Source organism: Camellia sinensis, chromosome 4 (assembly GCF_055761805.1).
Source record: "Camellia sinensis isolate YWXY chromosome 4, ASM5576180v1, whole genome shotgun sequence".
Lineage (NCBI taxonomy): Eukaryota > Viridiplantae > Streptophyta > Magnoliopsida > Ericales > Theaceae > Camellia > Camellia sinensis.
The window spans coordinates 15,611,390-15,634,553 of NC_138964.1; the positions used below are offsets into that span (position 1 = coordinate 15,611,390).

Sequence of the window (23,164 nt, forward strand, 5' to 3'; positions counted from 1 at the left end):
TTATTTTTCTCCCATTATTAGTGATGATGTTATATAATTTTAGAAGTTTTAGATATTTATAATTTGTATAATGGGTAGAGTCATCATTTTGAAGTAATAATATCATAATACATTTTAGTATACTAATTAATATATCAAGTAACGCATGTAACACTACCTATCTTTATGATAGTCGACTTATTTCTCTCCTTTTAGGGTAAATTACATTAACAGTCTCTATAGTTTGGAGTTTGTGTCACTTTAGTCCCTGACTTTTTAATTGTGACACATTTAATCCTGAATTTTGAATTTTGTTCCACATAAGAACAATTGAACAAGGCAAAATCGTCAATTTGATAAAATATAAACTAATTTGACAAAAATAAATGTCAAAAAAATATTTTAAAATTTTTAAAAATTATTTCTACCCATCAAAAATAAAATTATGTAAAATTGATAAAAATTACATGATTAATTTTTAAAAATTAATTTTACATGATCATCATCTAAATATATAATAAAAATTAATTTGGTAAAAAAAATATCTAAAAGATTTATTAATTTTATCCTTAGTAGGTAGAAATAATTTTTAAAAATTCAAAAATAATTTTTTGACATTTATTTTTGTCAAATTAATTTATATTTTATCAAATTGACGATTTTGCCGTTGAAAAATCTAATAGTATCTTCAATTGTCCTTATTTAGAACAAGATTCAAAATTGAGAGTCAAATGTGTCATAATTGAAAAGTTAGAAACCAAAATAATACAAGTTCCAAATTATAAAGACTGTTAGTATAATGAGTCCTGCTAAATACCCCAGTGAGGTGGCGCGCCCCCACTGGCTGACAACCAAAAAAAAAAAAAAAAAAACAATTTTTTTCGCCCAATCACGGGCCTCCACCTCACTGGGGGTCGACCCCGTGGGGGTATAAAGCATTTTTGTAGTATAATTTACCCCTCCTTTTATTAGTGAGGATTACCTTTGTGGTAGTTGATTTATTTTTCTCCTATTATTAGTGATGATTAGGGTTAGCTTGATAAATTTTGTTCACTTTTTAACTATTAATTATGTAAATATTTATAAAAAATAATTTATATTGGGAGAAGGTCCACATTTTTTATATTGTGTACATAAGTCTATTAACTCAGAAAAATCAATCCATATTTTTTTGAACGAGTAATTATATAGTAAAAATTATATTGTATAAAATGTATATACAGGCTTCGTTTGTCAAGTGACTTTTTTAGTTTAAAAGTCAAAAAATTATTAAAAAGTCAAAAAATCAATAACTTATACAAAAAGTCAAATCTTTTCGTAAAAAGTAAAAAAATTATCATAAACATACTAAGGCTAAGTTTGGGAACTTGTAAAAAAGTTAAAAAGTCAAAAAATTACTCAAAAAATTAAAAAGTTAATACTAGTTACCAAAAGTCAACAATTACGACTGCACAACTCCCCATTCCAATTTTTTCCTACAAATTAATTTTTATAATTTTTTATTATACATTTTTCTATAAAAAGTCAAAAAGTTAACCCAAACATCTATATTTTCAACCTCAATTTTTTAGTCTAAAAAAGACAAAAAGTACACTTATTTAGGACACCTCAAACAATCCTTAATTTTTTTTACATCATATTTTAACTAAAAAACTAAAAAATTACTAAAAAAATCTGTTCCCAAACGAGATTATAGAATAAATCTCAACTATAAAATAATAATTTTAAATAATTAAGTGTATATTACTGTATATATATATATTTAAAATAAGGGGATGCACTAATAAATCCCAAATTAATAACTTATACACTGTTTAGTCCTAAAAATTTTCTTATAGACTGAAAGGTCCCATTACAATGTTTCAAATATCAGATTAATGTTTCGAACATTAGATTTCAAACATCAGATTAATATTTCAAACATTTGATTCCAAACATCAGATTAATATTTCAAACATTAGATTGATGTGCAAATGGGACTAACTGAAACATAAGAAAACTTTTAGAACTAAATGGTTTAACTTTTCAGAAACTAAAACTTATGGATAAATTTTTCTTAAAATAATAATAATAAGAAAAAGACAAAGATCCACCACCAAGGCACAGACAGACATCGAGAAGCGTGCATAGCCGTGTCTTAAACCCCAAACACCCCCCCAATCCCCATCCATTAGTTACACATACATACATACATACATACATGCATGCATACATACCCACCCATCCAACTCACTTTCACACTTCACACCCATTGCCACATCTCAAACTCACTTTTCCACCTTCTACTTCTCTCTCCCTCTCTCTCTCAAAATCCTTTTATTCCTCTCTTCTCTCTCTCTCTCTCTCTCTCTCTCTCTCTAAATACATATAAATATACATATAGATATATATACACACAACACACTCTCACTCCAAGTAGTATATACTTGTGCTTTCTCTCTCTAGACATAGAAAATGCCGATCACAAGCAAAGAATCGACTCCTCCTCCTATGATCGGCAAGATCGGACCTTACACAGTCTTCGTTACTCCTCCGGCGACTCCTTCACCTAAACCCTCCGCTCCGATTTCCGAATCGCCGCCTAAAAACGCTCCTTCTTCGCCGCCGGTTCAGCCTCGCACTCCGCCACCGGTTCAGACCCCCCAGCCGCCGGTTCAGGCTCCGCCGCAGCAGTTTCTGAAGCCCGCTCCGTCTGACGGACCGGCCTTCGGGTTCTTCTGGAACGCCGTCGCTAAAGTCCAGAACGGTACCGTTTTGATCTTTTCTGTACAGTGTCGTTGCTGTGCTTTTTTTTCCCCCCCATTCTTTTGAGGAATTTTCTCACCATTCCTTTGATTCCGAGAAAATGACGGAAAATTTCGCTGCCTGTTTTCTTCCCTTTTTTTTTAAAAATTTTTGTTCTTTTGAATTGTGATTGGTGAAACAAAATGTTTTGATTTCTGCTACATTGGGGTTTGGATAAATATTTATCATCACATAGTTTTGGCTTGTTTTGATTTTTTTTGAATAAGTGCTCAATTAATGTTTCATTATTATCTTTTCACCTATATTTTTTTGGGAAAACAAACAGACCTGGAATTTTAATTGTGTTTGTTTGTTTTTTAACAGCTTATTCGAGTTTGGATGAGTAAACTCGAAAGACTAAAATCTCTGTTTGGTTTTAGTTCTTCTGAATCGTGATTCGTGAAACAAAAAATGTTTTTGATTTCTTCGATATTGTTTTTTATAACACATTGGGGGCTTGGATAAGTGTTTGTCACATTGTTAGGGATTGTTCAGAGAAAAGAACAGGATTTTTGTGAATAAAGTTATCAATTTAATGTTTCATTATCTTTCCACCTATGGGCAAACAAACAGACCCTGAATTTTAAATTTGTTTCAGTTGTTTATTTATTTACTATTTACTAGCTGTTGGCACAAGTGATGCTTGTGCAATTCAAGTAACTAAAATTAAAAATAAATGATAAAGAAATTAATATTGTGCTGCCTAAGTGGTAAGAGCTTTTATATTCATTTGTAATTTTTTGTTTTGTTTTGTAGCTCATTCGAGTTTGGATGAGTACGTGGCACATTGGTTCGGGTTGAATCAATCAAAGTATCAGTGGGCTTTAGATGATTATTACGAAAACAAGGGATCGGTGAGCTTTCTATTAAAGCAATTTACTAAATTTTCACTCATGTTTGCTCAAATATTATTGATATTAGTTCTGAATTTGACTGTTCTGTTAATCAGTTTATGAGCTTTGATTTCACTCATGGTGATTTTTGTTGGGTTTGTTTTTTTCATTGTTTGGTGTTGGTGGGGCAAAACATGCTGGTCCAAAGACTTCTTTGAAGGAACAATTGATGTAGCTTATAAGCAATTCCTCATCATCTTTTCCTTCTACTCAATTATGCTTCCTGATTAAGCTTCTTATTCTTCTTTTCTTGTTTTATTTTTTATTTTTATAATTAGTATGTGCATCTTTTGTCCATTGCATACGGCTTTACAATAAGTTGACCTTTACCTTCCGTTGATCAAAGAGAAAAATAGGATCTATCATACTCAGATCGGGAATTGATCACATCATTTACTCACGAGAATAAAGATAGAGTTCCATTCTACATTTTAAGATTGCATGACCTGAAATTTGAAGATTATGGACCTTTGCCATGGGAGAATAAGTTTCATCACTATTTATTCCTCCTTCTTGTGTGTTTTCCTTATCTTAGTTATCTGTAGTTCCTTCAGATCTATATTTTTTTTAGGGAAATGCTGGGTGGTCATTAGTTGTGATATTTGTATAACAAGTGTATAGAAATGTGTGAAGGTATTCAGTTAAATGATGGTTTAACACTTTTTGAGAACCAACTATACAAATTAAACAACATAGGGATTTTTAATCTAAAAATGAGATCTTCAAATCCATCAAACATGATTGTTTCCCCCAAGTGATCCACATGAAAGCCGCCGAGGCCCGAGGGAGCCAAAAGCCAAACCTGTTTCCTTCTCTTACCCACCTTAGCTCCCCTTCAAGCAAGGAGCAAACCCCTGCACAGGCACACTGGTAGGTTTCATACTTGTCCACCAAACATGCTCAGTGACAAGAACCACGACTCCCTAGCCACCAAACAATGAATTAGGATATGATTAATGGATTCCCCATTATTTTTTAGGGTAAACTACCAATAGGTCCTAATAATTAAATTTAATTCCAATAAAATCCTATTGAAAATAAGTCTTACTAAAATCGTCGTTAAAAATAATTTTTTATAACGATTTTTTGCATGTTTCTAAAAATTAACAATTAGTGACTTTTTTGTCACGGTTTTGTAAATTGTTGCTAACAGCTATAATTAGTGATATTTTTCTGTGACGAATTTTTTAAATTGTCGTTGAAAATTAGCAACGTTTTTTTGTGACGATTTTTTTAAACTGTCGCTAGAACTTATAATTAAGGGCTTTTTTGTGAGAATTTTTAAACTGTCGCTGAAACTTAGCAATTAGTGATTTTTTTTTTTTAATAGTGTTTGATGAAAAATGCCATTAATTATCATAGGACCTATTAAACAATAAGTTCACTTATTAAGACTTACATGCAAGTCCCTCTTATTTTTACACATACAACACCAATTGATGTGGATTCTTAATCAAAGTATCAATAGTCAAGATCTTCGCATGAATGGCTGTCAGCGGTCCAAACAGAGTTGCAACCTCCGAGGGATCTTGGAACCCAAACCCCGCTCCCCAGAAAGGATGAATCCTTGTGCTTTGCCAAAGCTTCATAAAATGATTTTTTCTTAGTTCTCTCATATTTGGCTTGCACCTATCTATGTCCTCTCTCTCTCCTTATAGAGGGGAGTCAAATTGAAGAGATAAAAGAGTATCATCAATTTCTTTACATCAGTCATTCAACTCTCTCCTGAAATCAACGTTCCAAAAAACTTGATAACCCTTTTTCTGAAAATAGTAACTAATGGTATCTCTATTAGTTGCCATGCCACATCAGCAAGAGAAAGGAAAGAGAGCTCCAACTTCTCCTCCACATTGAAGGTGACTTCAAACCAATCCTGTGCCCACTCCCAGCAACAACTCGAGTATGGCTCAAAAACACATCCAACCCACCCAATTTGAATACCCTTCCACAGTCCTACACCACACGCCGCCCAATTTGAATACCCTTCCAAGTTCCATAGTCCTAAACAAAGGGACATGGACACCTCCAACGAAGACCAATCCCCCCCGCCATGCTTCCACAATTAGACTGAGTGTAGAAGCTTTCTATAACCAAAACCCACCACGAAGCTCGACTCGTAGGAAGTCTTGTGCCATGTTTTCTAAAGTTTTCCTACCTTAGTTGGACCTTCAATAGTTGATGGAGCTAGCAGTTGTCCCCACCGTGATTTGAAAGTGTGTGCTTTTGACAAAGTGGAGAAAGGGCTTTTGAATCTTTTTGGGTCCAGGATGTGATATAATCCAGAGTTGTTTATAGCTTGGAGGCTGTTTTCTCTTTCTATTCCTCACTCTCACTTCAACCTTTTTATGTAATAAAATGTGACTATAAATTGGTTAATGTTAATAGAAAATGTCAAAAAATGTTTTAAAAAATAAATAAAAAGGAAACCATGACTAGCAGACTGGACAAAAGTCTTTTCAAAATACTAGTTGAACCCCCTGCACTTGTGTTGTGCTTAGATATTGATATCAATCTCAAATATTAATCCAAGTGTAAAGAAATATGAAGATTCTCATATTTACATAAAATAATCCATCACCCACCATGTGAAGGGAAATTAAACCATGACACATTTCATTGAGAAAAGTAATGATAACTTACATGATTTGTTCCACTGCTTGTCATTAGTCATATTTTTCTGGAAAGTTGAGTCGTTAATCTCATTTATCATATTGAGATTATTCTCAATTTCAACCTCTGGAAATTGAAAAAAAAGTGTTGTTTTATTGGTTTATGTTACAATAGTCCCCCATTCTAGTAATTTTTATGCACGCCTAAGCATGTATCTCATCAAATAAAAGCACGACACTTCCCAACCTATATGTTGGTAGTATTGGATGCCAAAATACATAATCAATACATGTATGCATTTGAGCAAAATGTTAAAACAACAAAAACCACAATACAAACTATTCCACGTAAGCCACTTTTTTCACCTTGTGAGAGGAAAGAAGAAGAAGAATAAGTCATAAGACAAATACTATCAACTAGTGAAAGTAACAAAGAGCAAAAACTTGTTTTTTTTTTTCAATTTGTGTAATATTCTGTCAGCTTCACAAAATCAATCCATTGGGATGTAATTAGCGCTGGAGATCAATGGAATTTTTTCCCCCACATAAACCATACACACCAAAAAAAAAAAAATCAAGAGGAAAAAGGGGAGACTAGAGCAATGTCAAAAGAAAAGAAAAGAACCAAACCAAACAAAACCAAACTGAGCCTTAAGTTCCATCAAATGGGGTCGGCTACATAAATCCTTCTTCTTCACTTGACTCTATCAACAGCCATTTAGTTAGTCAAATTAAGGAGATTCATATCTCTAATTACTGCACTCGCTCACATCAATTGGAGCAAAATTGGCAGGTGGTGTTTTTGTTTTTTCTTTGCATCGAAGGCCGTGGCTTGGGGGAGGGGGCGAGTTTTGCTTGCGGCTAGACTTGAACCCTTTGAGCTCTCTTAGTGAGGTGCAAGGCTCTGGCCAATTAGGCTAAACTCGGTTGGTTGGTGGGTGATGGCTTCTTTGTGAAACCCTTTGAGGAAAGAGACCTGACTACGTGGATGGAATCATAGAGCAAGCCGCATATGGATAAGAGTTCGTTCATTGAGGAAGCTTGTAGGCAATCGCGGTGGGTTGTTGATTTTAAGCAATGGCATAATTGCAATAAGTAGGGGCTTGAAGGGTATAATCATAGTATAGGGTATTCAAAAAAAGCATCCCCAATTTACTTTTATGTATGTTATATAGATATCTGGGTATGGATATGAAGCATTTGCAGATGCAATTTTACCAATTATGTTGGCTTTTCATATTGTGGTTGAAAATATAGTTATTATCATTGTTCTAAATTGATTTCTTAGTGTTTATTGTGGCATATGCAACTTGCTATTCATAACTCCCTTCTTACCCTTGGTTGAACATCTAATCCAGGATCAAGTAGATACAAAAGCAAAAGATATATCCAGCAAAGTACAAAGCGTGTAACAAGCATGTTGGTTGGGCAGGTAACGAGATATTTATAATCCTTTTTTGTGGTTTTGCTGAAATGTTATATTGGATTCCCCTAAACTTGAAAACTACTGGTTTGCAGAAATTTTGTCAAGGCCACCTGCAGATTCTCCTGGGTCCTTTACCTGTATGCCTAAATACTAAATAAGGGTAGTGCCTATTGATTGGTGAAGGGACCTTTCTCCAAGTGTTTTGGGATCTGGCTGTTGCTTCTCTCTAGAAATTATGTTGTAGCATCTAACAGTCTTTATTGTTTTAGAGGTTATATCATATGGGTCTTGTAATCAATATAAAGTTAGCTCCTTTTTGGTCCTGTACTTTTCCTTCATGTTCTCTGTTTTCATTACCCGATTGATGAACTTTTGATCTTGATTTGCTAATGTATTTGTAACTTTTTCTTAATTAAAAGCTCTTCTTTGTTGCCCAGAGAGCAGAGATTCACTCTGCAATGGTTTGTAATTTTAAGGAGATATGATGCCATTTGTTATCTGCATCACAGAAATTTTGGTTGGCCTCCCCCGAAGGGGGCTGGCTATATCATCCCTTGCGCGTGTGTGTTTGTTTTTATGCGAATTGTAAGAATGATGCAGTGCTAACCTGGTGAACAGGGTTGGATTTCAGTAGTCTCAGTTTTCACTATTGATTTATTTATTCTTTTAAATTTTCCTTCCCCTCCTATTATTAAATTTTAAATCTTTCTGGTTTAGCAAGCAGCTGATGAGTGTCTGATGGTTGTAGTTCATCCTAATTGATGACCTGTGCGGTTTGGATTTGGGTGAATGATTATGTGGGAGAAGGGTTGGCTTGAGTTCCCTTTTACTGCCCTGCTGCCAGCATTGTTTGCTTGTTTGTTTGTTTTTGTTTTTGTTTTTGTTTTCCGTCTAGTACATTTGAGAACATTGTCAATCCTGTGGAGGAGCTTACCTAGGTGGCGTTTGGTAACACTTATATTTTCAATTTTCAGTTTATATTTACAAAAATTTTAAAAATTGTCATAAAAACTTGTTTGGGAAATATTTTAGTTTATAAACCAGTGGCCTCAGTTTATAAATTTGGCCAAAATTTGTAAACTCAAAAAATGAGTTTACGTTTTCAGTTTTTTTTTTTAACCACCCACCACTCGTCACCACCTGTCACTATTTTCCACCACCGTCTTCCGCCGCCACCACCCACCACCACCCTCCACCACTGTCTTCTGCTGCCACCACCCACCACCGTCTTCCGCCGCCACTTCCACTACCACCATCTTCTGCCGCCACCGCCTGCCACCACTTTCCACCACCGTCTTCGCTGCCACCACTCGCCACCTCCATCTTCCACCACTACCACTCTCCACCACTTTCCATCATCGTCTTTCGCCGTCACCACCCGCTACCTGTCACCACTTTCCACCACCGTCTTCCGCTGCCACCACCCGTCACCACCATCTTCCGCCATTACCACCAGCCACCACTTGCCATCTGCCACTACTTTCTACCACCATCTTTCGCCGCCGCTACCACCTGTTACTTGCCACCACTTTCCACCATCGTCTTCCACCACCACCATCTTCCGCCACTACCACCCGCCACCACTTTCCACCACCATTTTCCACCGCCACCTGCCACCACTTTCCACCATCGTCTTTCGCCGCCACCACCCACCACCTGCCACCACTTTCGACCACCGTCTTCAGCTGCCACCACCATCTTCCGCCACTACCACCCGCCACTACTTTCCACTACTATCTTCCGCCGCTACCACCTGCCACCACTTTCCACCACCATCTTTCGCCGCCGCCGCCGCCACCCGCCACTTGTCACCACTTTCTACCACCGTCTTCTGCCGCCACCACTCACCACCACCCGCCCCCACCCGCCACCACCGTCTTCTGCCACCACTCTCCATCACTGTCTTCTGCTGCCACCACCTACCACCTGCCACCTGCCGTTATTACCTATCACCCGCCACCCGCCATCATCGTCTTCCGTCATCACCACTACCGTCTTCCGTCGCCACCCACCCGCCACCATGGTCTTCCGCTACCACCATCCGCCACCACTCGTCACCACTCACCACCCGCCACGCCACCACTCGCCATTTCTCACTCTTTTAATTTATATTTTTTAAAATTTTCAAACATTTTGTCCAAATCAAACGCATTTGTAGTTTATATTTTTCTAAAAATAAACAAAAATCAGTTTATAAAATTTTTGTAAATATAAACTGAAAACGTAAATGTTACCAAACAGGCCCCTAATGTTTAGGTGTTGCACGGCTACAAGAATCAAACCATGGTACCCTCTAAGATGCTTGTTTAACCAAGTTGTAGTACCCAGTAAGACGTGCCTTTACCGCTACTTGGTCTTCCCAGCATTATTTTATATGTGAATTTTTGGATGTGCACTTAAATGTCAAATCCTGAATTATTATTATTATTATTATTATTTTGTAATTGGTTTATTAATTGACAAGCAGAAAGAAACATAGGAGTAGGGTTTGAATACAATAATATATGTTACAATAAATTTGTTAAGCTTGTATTGATTCTGAGAATATTCATTTTACAGACATCACTTAGTACAGAGATTGGTTTCTTTTCAGGAAAGCACTGGTTGATTAGACACGAAATCTTATCTGAAAGAACATCAACCGCAGTATATGTAGATATCAATTCCAAATTCTGAACCCTAATCACTATTCTGGGTATTTATTTGTTTTGGCAAAAACAATGTTTTCTTCTTCGTTGTGAACAAAGTTGTGACAAACATCCATTTCCTGTAGTTGGCATCTGTCTTGATGGAGATTGGAACAATAGCAATTTTAAGTTTTCTCTGTAAGCAATTCTGTAGCTTTTTCTTCTTTTATTTGATTGCTATTTTGGTTATGGTTTTTCATTCTTATATCTCAATTTGCAGTGGTTATGATCTTGTGGAGGATATCATTGATATTTCACAAATCCTTGGAGGGAAGAAGGACTGGAGTTTGCTTATATCCTGAAGGCAGCTCCAAGATTATAGCACCGGCTATTGGCAAAGTCCTTGATGAGATTGAGAAGCCTATCAGGTTTTCTTCTCAGCAACTTAAAACCGCGACGGACAATTTCTCCAATTTGTTAGGTACAGGTGGTTTTGGGGCGGTTTACAAAGGAACTTTCTCTACTGGCTTACCAGTTGCAGTGAAAGTTCTCAATGGGAGCTCTGAAAGGAGAATAGAGGAACAGTTTGTGGCTGAAGTTAGCACTATGGGGAGAACACACCATATCAATCTTGTTCAGCTTTATGGGTTTTGCTTTGACATACAACTCACTGCTCTTGTCTATGAGTTCATGGAGAACGGTTCTCTGGATCGGCTACTATTCAACAAAAATGAAAACATCGAGTGGGAGAAATTACACGATATTGCGATTGGAACAGCCAAAGGTATTGCGTATTTACATGAAGAGTGTCAGCAGAGGATAACCCATTACGACATAAAACCCGAAAATATTCTTCTGAATGTAGATTTCTGTCCCAAGGTTGCTGACTTCGGATTGGCAAAGCTTTGCAATCGAGAGAAAACTCACATGACACTGGCTGAAGGGAGGGGGACTCCTGGGTATGCTGCTCCAGAATTGTGGATGCCGTTTCCTATAACCCACAAGTGCGATGTTTACAGCTTTGGGATGCTTCTATTTGAGATTTTGGGAAGGCGAAGAAATTTGGAGGTGAATTCATCAGATAGTCAAGAGTGGTTTCCGAGATGGGTTTGGAAAAAATTTGAAAAAGGAGAGGTTTCGGATGTAATGGTGATTTGCAATATTAAAGACAAGGAGGATAAAGAGAAGGCAGGGAGGGTGGTGGTGGTTGCATTGTGGTGCGTTCAGTATCTGCCGGAGGAGAGGCCTCTGATGAGTGTTGTGGTGAAGATGTTGGAAGGAGGGGTAGAGTTGCCGATGCCTAGAAATCCGTTTCGACACTTGATGGTTGCAGGGTCACCCTTTCCGGATAGGGTTGCTGAATTAACAAAGGGTGGTGGTGTATGCAATTCCAACTCAGAATCTTCTCAAACATCAACACAATATGAGATTGAAATAAGCTAGAACCTGAGGAATGGTTGACGACTTATGGCTTCCGGAGCTGAGATTGTCTTATGACTCAGCTGCCTAGGTATCTGAGTTCTAAAACCAATATGGGACATTTTAGGTTTTTAAACAGGATTGACATTTTCCAAATCAGCTTTAAATTGCTAATTTCTCTTAATATGTAATTGATGTGTAACAAAATTTAATTTCCTTCTTTTTCCCCTCTTATTGTAAATATGAATTGAATGTAATAGATGATTGAAATATTAGACACCCAACATGAATGTAATAACCCATGAAGAGTGTCAGCAGAGGATAACCCATTGCGATTGAAATCATAGGAAGGAGAAGGAACCTTGATGTCAATCTTCCGGAGAGCCAAGAGTGGTTTCCTAAGTGGGTATGGAGTAAATTTGAGAAACGAGAAATGGGGGAGTTGATGATAGCATGTGGGATTGAGGAGAAGGATAGAGGGATGACAGAGAGGATGGCTAAGATAGCTCTCTGGTGCATTCAGTATAAGCCCGAATCAAGGCCTTTGATGAGCATTGTGGTGAAAATGTTGGAGGGACTAGATGAGATTCCAACGCCCCTAAACCCATTCCCATTCTTGTCTGTGGAGGCTAGTAATTCGAGGTCTCTTTGCCCGCATGGTGAGGAACAGTAGCGGTTTTGATTCAGTTTCCTCTCATATGGTAACAGGTTCTACTTTTGTAACTGGCACTTCTATCATGAGGAAACATGATATCGAAATAGCCTCTAACTAGTTAGTAGTTTGAAGAATCTCTTTCTGTGTATCATATATACATTTTTTTTTTCACTCAAGAGTTTCAACTTATCACATCAAACACAACTCATAGCTTTTCTTCTATGTTTCTACATTGGTTATGAGTATTGGTTAGATATTAATACGGAGTTTTTTGATTGAAGCATTAGGATAAATTAGTTCTAAGGTGATCTATTGATAGAGAAGGTTTTTGTTGGATCCTTGTAATGTTTAGAGAGTGCTCTTCCCATTATAATATCCCAATGCTCTCTCAATGGCCCCTGATCCCTACTTTTCTACTTTAACTCTGGAAATCCTACATCTATCCCTAACACTCCCTTCGTGCTTCTTTCCATTGCCCATACCTTTCATTCTAATTTTTTTGGGAGCCCAGTTAAGGCTTCATTTCCATTTATAGATTTTGAAAAACTTGTTTGAGATTGTAATTTGTTCAACCAATCATGGACTATCAATATCTGATTAACTTTATTTTTTTGAAGGAATGATTGCTTAATAAGTCTAGTAGGCTAAATTATACTTTGTACCCCTACACTTTGCATCAAATTTCATTTTGATTCCTACACATAAAATCATGACAGTGAATTCCCTACACTTCTGGTCAAATCCCATTTTGATCCCTACACATAAAATCATAACAATCAACCCCTTATACTTTTGGTCAAATCTCACTTTGATCCTTATACAAGTGTCATTGTTCGCCTTCTATTACTCCATTGTTTAAATCTTTAATAGAATATAGTTATGTGACAAGAATAGGAAAATTATCTATATTTTCCATCAATATATATATATATATATATATATGTTCGTAGTTGAAAATTGAGACAAAGAGGCAAGAAAATGAAAATTTTGAAATAAAAAAAGACAGTAGAGAAATCGAAGAGGAATACACAAAAGACTGTGTTACTGTGAAAAATAGAATTTCGTTATTCCAATTTATGCAAAACCCTAGTTCGTATTCTTAATTGTTCACAATCTGCATTTTGTTGCTACATGATTGGATTCTATTAAAGATTTAAACAATTGAGTAATAGAAGGGGAATATTGATACTTATGTAGGGACCAAAGTGTGATTTGACCAAAAGTACAGGGGGTTGACTATCACGATTTAATGTGTAGGAACTAACGTAGGATTTGACCAGAAGTATAAGAAATTGACTGTCATGATTTCATGTGTAGGGGTCGAAATAAAATTTGGTGTAAAATGTAAGGGTGCAAAGTGTAATTTACCTAGCCTTATATGTTGAACGCTTTGATTTACCAAGACAGACTTGGGTAATGGGCTACAACCTGGAAGCTGGACTGTGGAGACAAGTTGGGGTGATTCTATTTTGCACCCAAATGGTAACTCAGTATGCCCAACTAAACTTTTGAAATTTTAATTCTTATTATATCTTAATATAAATTTATTAATAAAGACAATACATATTAAATTCTAAAATAAAATATATATTTTTTCCTTATAATATACCCTAATTATTTCTACGTATTTAGTTGAAAGGGTTTTAGGATTCATGAAAGAACTGGGTTTAGGACCACGAAGTTTCAAAACTTTGAAGAACAGGTAAGTCCTTTTTCCTTTGGCTAAAATTTCAATCAATGTCTTGTTTAATCTGCAAAATTTTACACCATATAAGATCTGTTCTTGTTAGAGCTTCTTCACCAATCCACCACAATCTTTATTTCACTGGAATCCATCCCTTTTCATCATCATCACTTGAAACTATTCCAAATCAACACTCATTCATTCTCAGTAACTTAACAAAGATTTAAATAAATTAATTAAGAGAAGAAAAGGCATTTGATCACCTCCATAGCCACAACAAACAATTGATGCAGAGCATTTTCTTAAAGAAAAAAACTGAGAAAAAATATGTTTACCACGATTGGGTTTCGTATGCATTATAGGAAGAGAATCAGAAAATAAAAAAGGTGACCAAATGAGAAACAATCTTTACAATAAATTCTAAATCTTAAACCTACAAAAAATTGATTCAATCCGAAGAGGAAATAGTATCTACTGTTAAAAGCTATGCGAGGCTTCTTTTGGTTGATCTTCAAGCTTGTGTGGTATCTAATGTTGATTTGTTTAATATTTGGATATACCACAAATTATGATTTTATATTGAAAGGTAATTTGTGAAAAAAAAGCATAGAATGTATTGAGAGTAAATTGCATTCCTAAATAATTTAATAAAGAATACTAAGAAGTTAGATGTACTGAACGATTTTTTTGGGTGCAAATAGAATTCCCGAACAAGTTGGGTTCATATTTAAAACAGTGAATGCAACTTGAATAATTCTTTATCAGAATGATTCAGTGGTGTGATGGTTGTAATTAATCACATTTTATTGAATACTTCGTGTTAAATGATTTAAGTCTCAATGCATCATATAATTCTGTATACAAATTCTTGTTACTTTTTTTTTTTTTGATTATATAGCAGCATCTTAATTTTCAATTTTTCAAATTTTAAGTTCTTCAAAATTTTGGGAAAAAGAAAATCAGATTCAAAAAAATCTGCTAAACTAGGTGAAAACTCGTATTCTTAAGACCATTAATTTGCATAAGAATTTGAAAATAGAGAGAAAAAAAAATGAGAAAAATATAAATTTATTTTTTTCTCTATTTCTTTTGCCTTTTTATTTTGTCTTTTAAAAACCAATACCACCAATGCATAGAGAGAAGAAAAAGAAAAAAAAAATTTGAGAAAAATATAATTTTATTTTTTTCTCTATTTCTTTTGCCTTTTTATTTTGTCTTTTTAAAACCAATACCACCAATGCATATCCTCAAAAGCCCACACAATAATATCTAACAGCTCAACAACCCAAGGATCTAGAATGGAAATGAAGCCAATATTAATACCATGTTTTAGACGAGTCACTGGTTTAATTATCGGATCAAATCGTAGCGTTATAAATAATTTAAAAATATATAAAATTTTAAATTTATATTTATATATTTAATTTATTTTAAATTTAATTTCTAAAAATATTTATGCATTTGAAAAAAAAAAAAATCAGAAACTATATTAATATTTAATATAACCACCAAGCTAGCTTTATAATTGAGTAATACATATGAGAAATTTACAAAAGCATTTTGATGTAACATTTTACACTTCAAAGAAAAAATACTTCATGCATAGACTAGGCCACTTTGCTTGAACCGGTACCGGGTTGCGGTTTAACAACAGTTTAAAGTAATTTTCCAAAAATAAGCCATTTTTTGAAGAGAAATGGATTTGAGGGTTGATTCGAACCAGAACCAGTCCGATTTTAAAAACATTGGTCGCAACCCATTGGATAGGACCTTGTGCTGAAGTATTCAAAACCAGACTTTGGGTTATAATGATTTTTCTAAATTAAAAGGCCCAAATGCCCAAAAAGCTCATCCTATTTGGCCCCTAGGAGCCGAATCAGGCCTGGCCTTGCAGACCATTTTACTCCTCTAGAATTTTTGTACAAGAAAATATACCTCTAAAATAATAAGATTTCAAGATGCAGTTGTTATATAGCTGAGCATAAAAATTGAAAAAAATCACAAATTAGTTTGATTAATATTAAATTGCACAGTTTGGTTGGGGTTTTTCAATGCATAGTTCGGTTTTGATTCTTAAAATAGGTGAACTGTACCTCACGATTCGATCCATATTTCTTCGGTTTGAAACTGAATTTAACCGTTTAGATATATACACATATATAATTTATTATTTAACCTAAGAGGTTAACAATTTATGAATATATATATATTTATAAATTGTTAACCTCTTGTATACAAGTGTGCTCTTGTATAATAGTAAAACTAGTTCTAAAACATTATTAAAACTATTTTGCTTGTAAAATGATGATATATTTGCTTGATCTTTGAACAAGTTGTGATTATGTTGTGAACGATAACAAACTTTATGAAAATCACGGTTCTAAATTGAATCGAACTACGTTTTAATGGTTCGATTTTGTTTGGTTTCAAAATTTTCATAATTTGATTTAATTTCAAATTTTATTAAACTGTAGATAATTATTTGGTCTTGATTTACTTCACAACCACATCAAACAGAACTATACTCACCCCTAGCAAGGCACAAACTACCATATTGGGAACAACATTTAAAAAAAGAAAAAAAAAAGGGAGTAAGTTACTCTTTTTTAAGTCTCATACATTAATTCAAATTTTATTTTGATTTCTATTATTTTAAATTAAACAATTTGATCCATATATTTTAAATTTAGTTTCAATTTAATCCTTCAATTCAAATTGAAAATTAAAATTAACAATTTTGAGACATTTGTCAGTCTTCTGAGATATATACATAGAGAAAATTAATGAAAATTTAGACAGAAGAACCAAATTAAAACTGGCCGTAAATTATAGGGAACAAATCATTCAAATTAAACAATGGACCAAAATGAAATTGGAGTCAAACTATATGGATGAAAAGTATAATTTACTCTAAAAAAATTCAAAAATATTACATGTCCAGAAAAACATCTAGAAATTCATGCAAAATTTAACTAGTATGAATCAAATTCAATATAGTAGTTATTCACAACACATCAAGTTTTAATCTACACCGCCCTTACTTTATGATGGTAAAAATTCTGGATTTATATCTTTTTGAACTATGATGAGCACGAATCTAGAATATTTGTTGTTGGGATTAACTGCACTTAGGGTTGGTTTGGGTATGACTTATAAATTGATTTTTTTGTTTATTATGAAAAGATATATAGAAAAATAGAGAGGTGATATGATAAAAATAAATCAATAAGGCAATAAACAACTTATTTTTGTTGTCCCAAAAAATTTTCACTTCATTCTTTCATGTTGAATTATGACAATCACTCTTTATACTTTAAGTTATGTCTTAATATATCACTGTTTTATGGGATTTTTGTTACAATTTAAATAAACTGCGTATAATTTATTTTAATTTGGGATTGTACCATCACTTATTTGGTATAGCTTATTGTAAGCCATACAACCGAAAGAAATGTTGGTGGTGAATGAACCACCCACCGAAATTAAAAACTTGTTAGTTAAGGACATGATAGAACTCTCTAGTGAACGGGCTTAGCCCTTTGTTGTAGTTTTCTTAACCAAAAATAATAATCATAATAATAAAGTAGAAGTCAAAAGTACTTCTCCGTAAGGTCTCGTTTGGGAATAGATTTTTTTAATAATTTTTTGGTTTATTGACTAAAATATGATGTAAAAAACAATTAGTATGTTTGGAATGATTTTTTTAATTTTTTACAAAAAGATGCGCAAAAAATAGAGAAAAAATGAAATCTTTGACTTTTTGGTATAGTTGTTGACTTTTTAGTTTTTTTTAATAACTTTTTGACTAAAAAAGTCACTTGTCAAACAAGTCTAAATAATCAAAATAAAAATAAAATTTCCGACTTGTTTAAACTATTTCTTTTTCATAAATTATAAACAGAAACTGTATTAAACGGCAAACTCCCAATTAAAATGGTATCTCGTTTAAAAAGTAAAGTTTAATAGAAACTAACACATGAATCACTCTAATATTTTTCATGTTTCACTTGCACTAATCCATTTTTATGAAAATTTCACTTTAATCTCTTATATTTTCACCAAATCTCTCTTTGATTATTTTATATTTTAACTGTGCACTTAAAAAGTACTTTTTCCATTCCAAATTGTTTGTCTAGTACAAAAAATGACAATTTAAAAATAATATATTTTTGTGACAAAAATATTAATTTTTTTTATACAAATTAAAAATATTTAATAAGATCTTTTAATTGGTGAAAAAGAAATTCAAAATTTTAATGCGAGAATATATTTATTTTCACATTCTTATTTTTGTGTGCTGGACAAACAGTGTGAGGTAGAAAAGTATCATATACGATACACATCTCCATTTCTGAATAAATTTAAACAAACACATAAAGGCTTCACTTCACCCACCCAACGCATATTCAAGCATCTCTGGATTTTTTATTATTGTTCTCAAATTGTAATCATTTTGACTAAAATCGTGAATTATGAGTCATAAGATCCATTTTAATTATTATAATTTATGGTTTTACATATATATATATATATATATATAGACAGGAACAGACCTAGGATCTTCACATAAGGGGCAAAAATTTATATACTTTTTGTTTTATTTTATTAAAGAAAAGTATGAATTGTAATATCAATTTTTTACCGACATATAAAAAGCAAAAATAAGATGAAAATATATATAAATAAGTATTTTTTTTTTATATCCATATTGAAAAAGATAGTAATTATAAAAACAATCTATTTATTAATGTGAGGTATCTTAGGTTATGTTTCACGCTCTTTCATGTTGTTAAAAGCATCTATGATAGGAACAACTTAAAAATTTGGATAATGCCTCCCTCAAATTATTTTAAAAAATTAATAATTTTATTATATATTTTATTTTAATTTTTAGTTTTATTCTTTAATCCAATGTTTTATAGACATAGAAAAGCAAAGACTTAAATTTAAAAAAAAATAAAAAATCAAGAGAGGATGATCACTTAAAATTTGTAAAAAAAAACACTTAGAAGGGGCAAACCTATATAATTTGGAGATAATTATACACTGTAGGCGTGCCCTCGGGCCTCACTACAGTTCGGACTCAATTTGTGTCACGGTCTGTATCTAATCTCGCGGAGTGCAATGCAAGACCGATGAATCATCAAAGAGTCCAAATCCGACAAATCGTTTTTGAAAACAGATTTTTTTGAAAGAAGTGCCAAACATGGACTGCTTTGATAGATACAGAGTCACCACCTAAATATTTATTTTGGGGGAATTTAGGAAACCCTGACTCGTTGCCTAAGGCCACGTGTCCGTCATCACCAAAGTTGCCTCGGCTCGGGAACTTGGGTACGATTGGGGAAGGTCACTTCGTGAGCACCCCCGCTCGCCCGATCAAAGATCGGCCTCTACTAACCATGATATCTAGTTTTGAAAACATTATGCATTCTTATTCCGGTTATTAGCCTAGATTTACTACGTGATGCGCACAGCATACAAGTATAGACTGGGTCGCCTGAATTGGAACAAAACATTTCATGTTTGTTTTCTTAAAGTGGTTTGATGGTGCTACTCGCAAGTAGGCTAAGACGTGGATTTGCCACCCTCAGGTGGGCTTAGAAAATATGATTTTGCAACTATCTAGTGGGCTTAAAACTCGCAGTCGATGAATTGTTCCAATCCAAATAACCCAACCTTCACCCACAGGCATTCAGGCAGTTATATCACATAAGCGCGTAGCCTCATGGTAAGCATGCTATCATGGCAGTCACTCACACGCATGCAAGGATGCTAAAGTATAAACGCTTACCGAGTACTCTAAGCTAAAACAAAAGCTATGTTAGAAATACATGCATGATCCTAACTATACAGAAATGCCTAATGCAACACATGCAAAAATGCAACTACAATAGGCTCGGCTATTCTAAACATGGCATATGATGATGCTGCAACTAACATGTATTCAACTCGGAATTGAAATACAAATGCAGTTAGTATGATGCGCCGAGCCCGGTGCATACAAGACAGATGAATGGATGCAAACATGCGAGCATAAGTATGCTAATTGAAACATACCCTAATCTAACCATCATAAGCTGGTAAATAAAAGGGAGAAAGACGTGGGGTTGGAAGACATACATCACACGTACGCACACTTATTACAATTGTGCCCTTGCTCAGAGGGTCCGAATAAATAATACAGTCCGAAATGAATGACGAATTACAGCTAATTATTACACATTCACTAACTAACTAACAAATTAGCTAAGTAAGCTATAAACTGGCATGCAAATGGACTGCCCCGGCTCTGTTTTGGATGACAATGAATGCATGCATGCTCGATGCGCTTTGTCGGTAAATTCCATCACGATGCCTTGTCCCGCCATTGTTTGCAGCTGATTTCAGAAACTTACACAAAGCTCCAGGAGGCTGAAACTCCACCTGGGAAAGGCTGCCGACCAGCTCTTGGCTTGCGAAACACCTGCCGACCACCCCTCATGGTGAAAACCAAAAAAGGTGGTCGGCCTACCAGAAAACCTGGTCGGCCGACCACTTTCTGCCCCTGGACTCTGGTTTTTCTGCAACAAAGGCAAGAAAGAGATAAAGCAATGTATTTTCAACATATGTGTGCGTGACCACTCCTCTCCGTCCTTGCACAAGCTCTAGGGAGTGTGGCCCTTGGTTCTCGAGCCACCAATCACGCATCTCGATGCATGATGGCCGAGAGACCGAATTGCACGTTTTAATATGACATGAATGCAGGTATGAACATATGAAGCCAACAATTCTATCATAGATAATCAAAAACGTCGGGGATCGGGAATCGAGGCACGTTTCGTCACTTAGAGTATGAAACGCCTCTCGTTTCCCGTGCTTGGACTAAACCCTATTCCAAGCATCATGCAAATGGAATGGCATGCACAATGCGACTAACATGCAACCTAGCATACGCAATACTTTGTACTAAAATGGCATACACAATGCGCATGATGTAACATGGCATACACAATGCTCTAAGATGCAACCTAGCATACGCAATGCTATGGATTGAAATGGCATACATAATGCAAGATGGACTTACACCAATATGAGTGGACCTCAGCCACACTCACATCAGTGGCCATTAGATGAAAATGAGACGATCGAAATGCGTGCACACATGCACGCATACCGAGGACCGAACCTAAGGCATCAAATGCCACTCTACCAAAGCATGGCAAGGGATGAAAGATGGCCTATGAACATGTAATTTCCAGCGCTAAAACATGATGCTAAATGGTCCCGAAACATGGAAATATGGCACTCGATGCATGGAATAAGCCCCGAAACTCAAAGCTAGGCACATGTATTGAATTATAACTATACAAAGCAAGTATTATTTGGCCATGAAGTACAAAGACAGAGCCAAGACAGTCCCAAAACATGCACATTTCTAGTTTAAAGCATGGCCAAAAGGTGCTAACATGATGGACTAAAATAGCATGCAACATTGGCTAGCAAGTATGGTTTATATGGCATGTATATGAAGCATATGAGAACTCATCAAACCAGCTGAAAACAGTGAATAAAACATATCAAAATATGCCTAAATAACCACTGAAATGCAACAAATGCATGCAAAAATGATGAGCTCCTTTAGAGGGCAATACAAGGGGTTATTAGGCACATACAGGATAGACATGTAACATGGCAAAATCACCTCTAGAAATGAGTTATGACAGCCCTAAAACCCACCAAATAGGCCCTGAAATGGGTCAATAAAGCATACAATGAAAGGCCCCTTCAAAAAATCTTGAATGGAATTGTTCTACACATGCATTATGGACACAAAATATGGTCAAAGAGGCCCTGGACAGAGCTAGGGAAGACCTTGAAACTCACCGAATTGGGCCCAAAAAGTGACTTCACAACATGCAAGTGAGGGGGCCTTTGGAAGGCCAAAAGGGCCAACAAACAAAACAAGGAGAGAAGGGGTCACCCCCCCTCTGATTTTAACTCTCAAAAACACATCAAAGTGGCTAAGAGGCCAAACCAAGGGCAATGCAAATATTCACATGCATAGCTCAAAACATGAAGAAATAAAGCATGAAAGGGGGAGATGACCCCAAACAGAGAAAGTATCTTGAACAAACATGTTTATAAGCTCAAAAGGAAACTTTTTCTAGTTTGTGAAAAATCTCGAAAATGCTCACAAGTAGGACTAAGATATGATGCAAAATAGGCCTACAAAGAGGGATAAAGCATACAAGGATGTAGGAGACCTCAAACAGAAAAGTGTCCTTAATCAATATTCAAGAGGAGTTCAAAATATGACACTTTTTAGTTTATGACAAAGTCCAAGAATACTTGCAAGTAAGGCTAATCAATGGAGCAAAAAAATGCAAGTTTAAGGGAAATAGGTGCTTACCCTTGAAGCTCAAGAAGACAGCAGCAAAAGGGGTCCAAACTCTGAGCTAAAACCAGATTTTGGAGCTCAAAATGATCCTCAAAGAATCTCAGCCCAATGGTAGTTGAGTTTGATCAAGGGTGTCTAGGCAAAGGAGAGGTATATCTCCAAGTATAGCTCTTGTTATGCACACAATGGCAAGAGAATGAGAGAGAGGCAGAGGTTTTAGGTCTGGAAGTTGTAGAGAGAGAGAGACTTTTTTTAGAGTGAGAAGCTCCCAAGCTTCTCCAAGAAGTTTTTCTTTGAAAAATGGGAGATATATCATTATATATAGCAAAAAGGAGAGTTGGCTCGGAAATATCTGATTATAGGACAGCTGGAGGTTGTGGAAGACAGCTGGAGGGAAAATATTTATCAATTTTGAGCTTTCTGGACATAAGTGGTCGGCCGACCACCTTTTATGGTCGGCCTGCTACTTTTCCTGGTTTTTCAGGACAAAAAATGAGTCTGCCGGAAAGAAAGGTGGTCGGCCAGTGATTGGGAAGTCTAAAAGTGGTTGACCAAGTGTCCAAATTGAATCTCCGGAAGTTAGCTTTCCAATGGCACAAACCTTGCATCAAAATTCCTTCTGTGCAAAAAGTTATGCCTGTTTTGGTGAAGCCGCGCAGATTCGGTCCAACCGGAGTGATGCCCTACTTCAACCAATCATAGCTCCCC

General features: G+C 35.2%; 2 protein-coding genes across 2 annotated transcripts; both read left to right on the top strand.

Annotated features, from left to right (window-relative positions):
- The first annotated feature begins 2,216 nt into the window (after positions 1–2,216).
- LOC114309633 (uncharacterized) lies at positions 2,217–8,127 on the top strand. Its single transcript, XM_028255419.2, has 4 exons — positions 2,217–2,725; positions 3,520–3,617; positions 7,624–7,697; positions 7,784–8,127. The coding sequence occupies exons 1-3, from the start codon at positions 2,434–2,436 to the stop codon at positions 7,675–7,677; spliced, it is 444 nt and encodes a 147-aa protein (XP_028111220.1). The 5' UTR covers positions 2,217–2,433; the 3' UTR covers positions 7,678–7,697; positions 7,784–8,127.
- Positions 8,128–9,932: 1,805 nt separating this feature from the next.
- Positions 9,933–12,017, top strand: LOC114309635 (PR5-like receptor kinase). Its single transcript, XM_028255421.2, has 3 exons — positions 9,933–10,386; positions 10,465–10,516; positions 10,599–12,017. Exons 2-3 carry the CDS (start codon positions 10,480–10,482, stop codon positions 11,759–11,761), a joined length of 1,200 nt encoding a protein of 399 aa, XP_028111222.1. The 5' UTR covers positions 9,933–10,386; positions 10,465–10,479; the 3' UTR covers positions 11,762–12,017.
- Positions 12,018–23,164: the final 11,147 nt, after the last annotated feature.

Excerpts from the sequence above, each read along its gene's own strand:
- LOC114309633 (XM_028255419.2), top strand. The coding sequence starts at position 2,434 with ATGCCGATCACAAGCAAAGAATCGACTCCTCCTCCTATGATCGGCAAG. Across the intron at positions 2,726-3,519 it reads CGTCGCTAAAGTCCAGAACG|CTCATTCGAGTTTGGATGAG; the intron begins GTACCGTTTTGA and ends TTTGTTTTGTAG. Across the intron at positions 3,618-7,623 it reads ATTACGAAAACAAGGGATCG|GATCAAGTAGATACAAAAGC; the intron begins GTGAGCTTTCTA and ends CATCTAATCCAG.
- LOC114309635 (XM_028255421.2), top strand. The coding sequence starts at position 10,480 with ATGGAGATTGGAACAATAGCAATTTTAAGTTTTCTCT. Across the intron at positions 10,517-10,598 it reads AGCAATTTTAAGTTTTCTCT|TGGTTATGATCTTGTGGAGG; the intron begins GTAAGCAATTCT and ends CTCAATTTGCAG.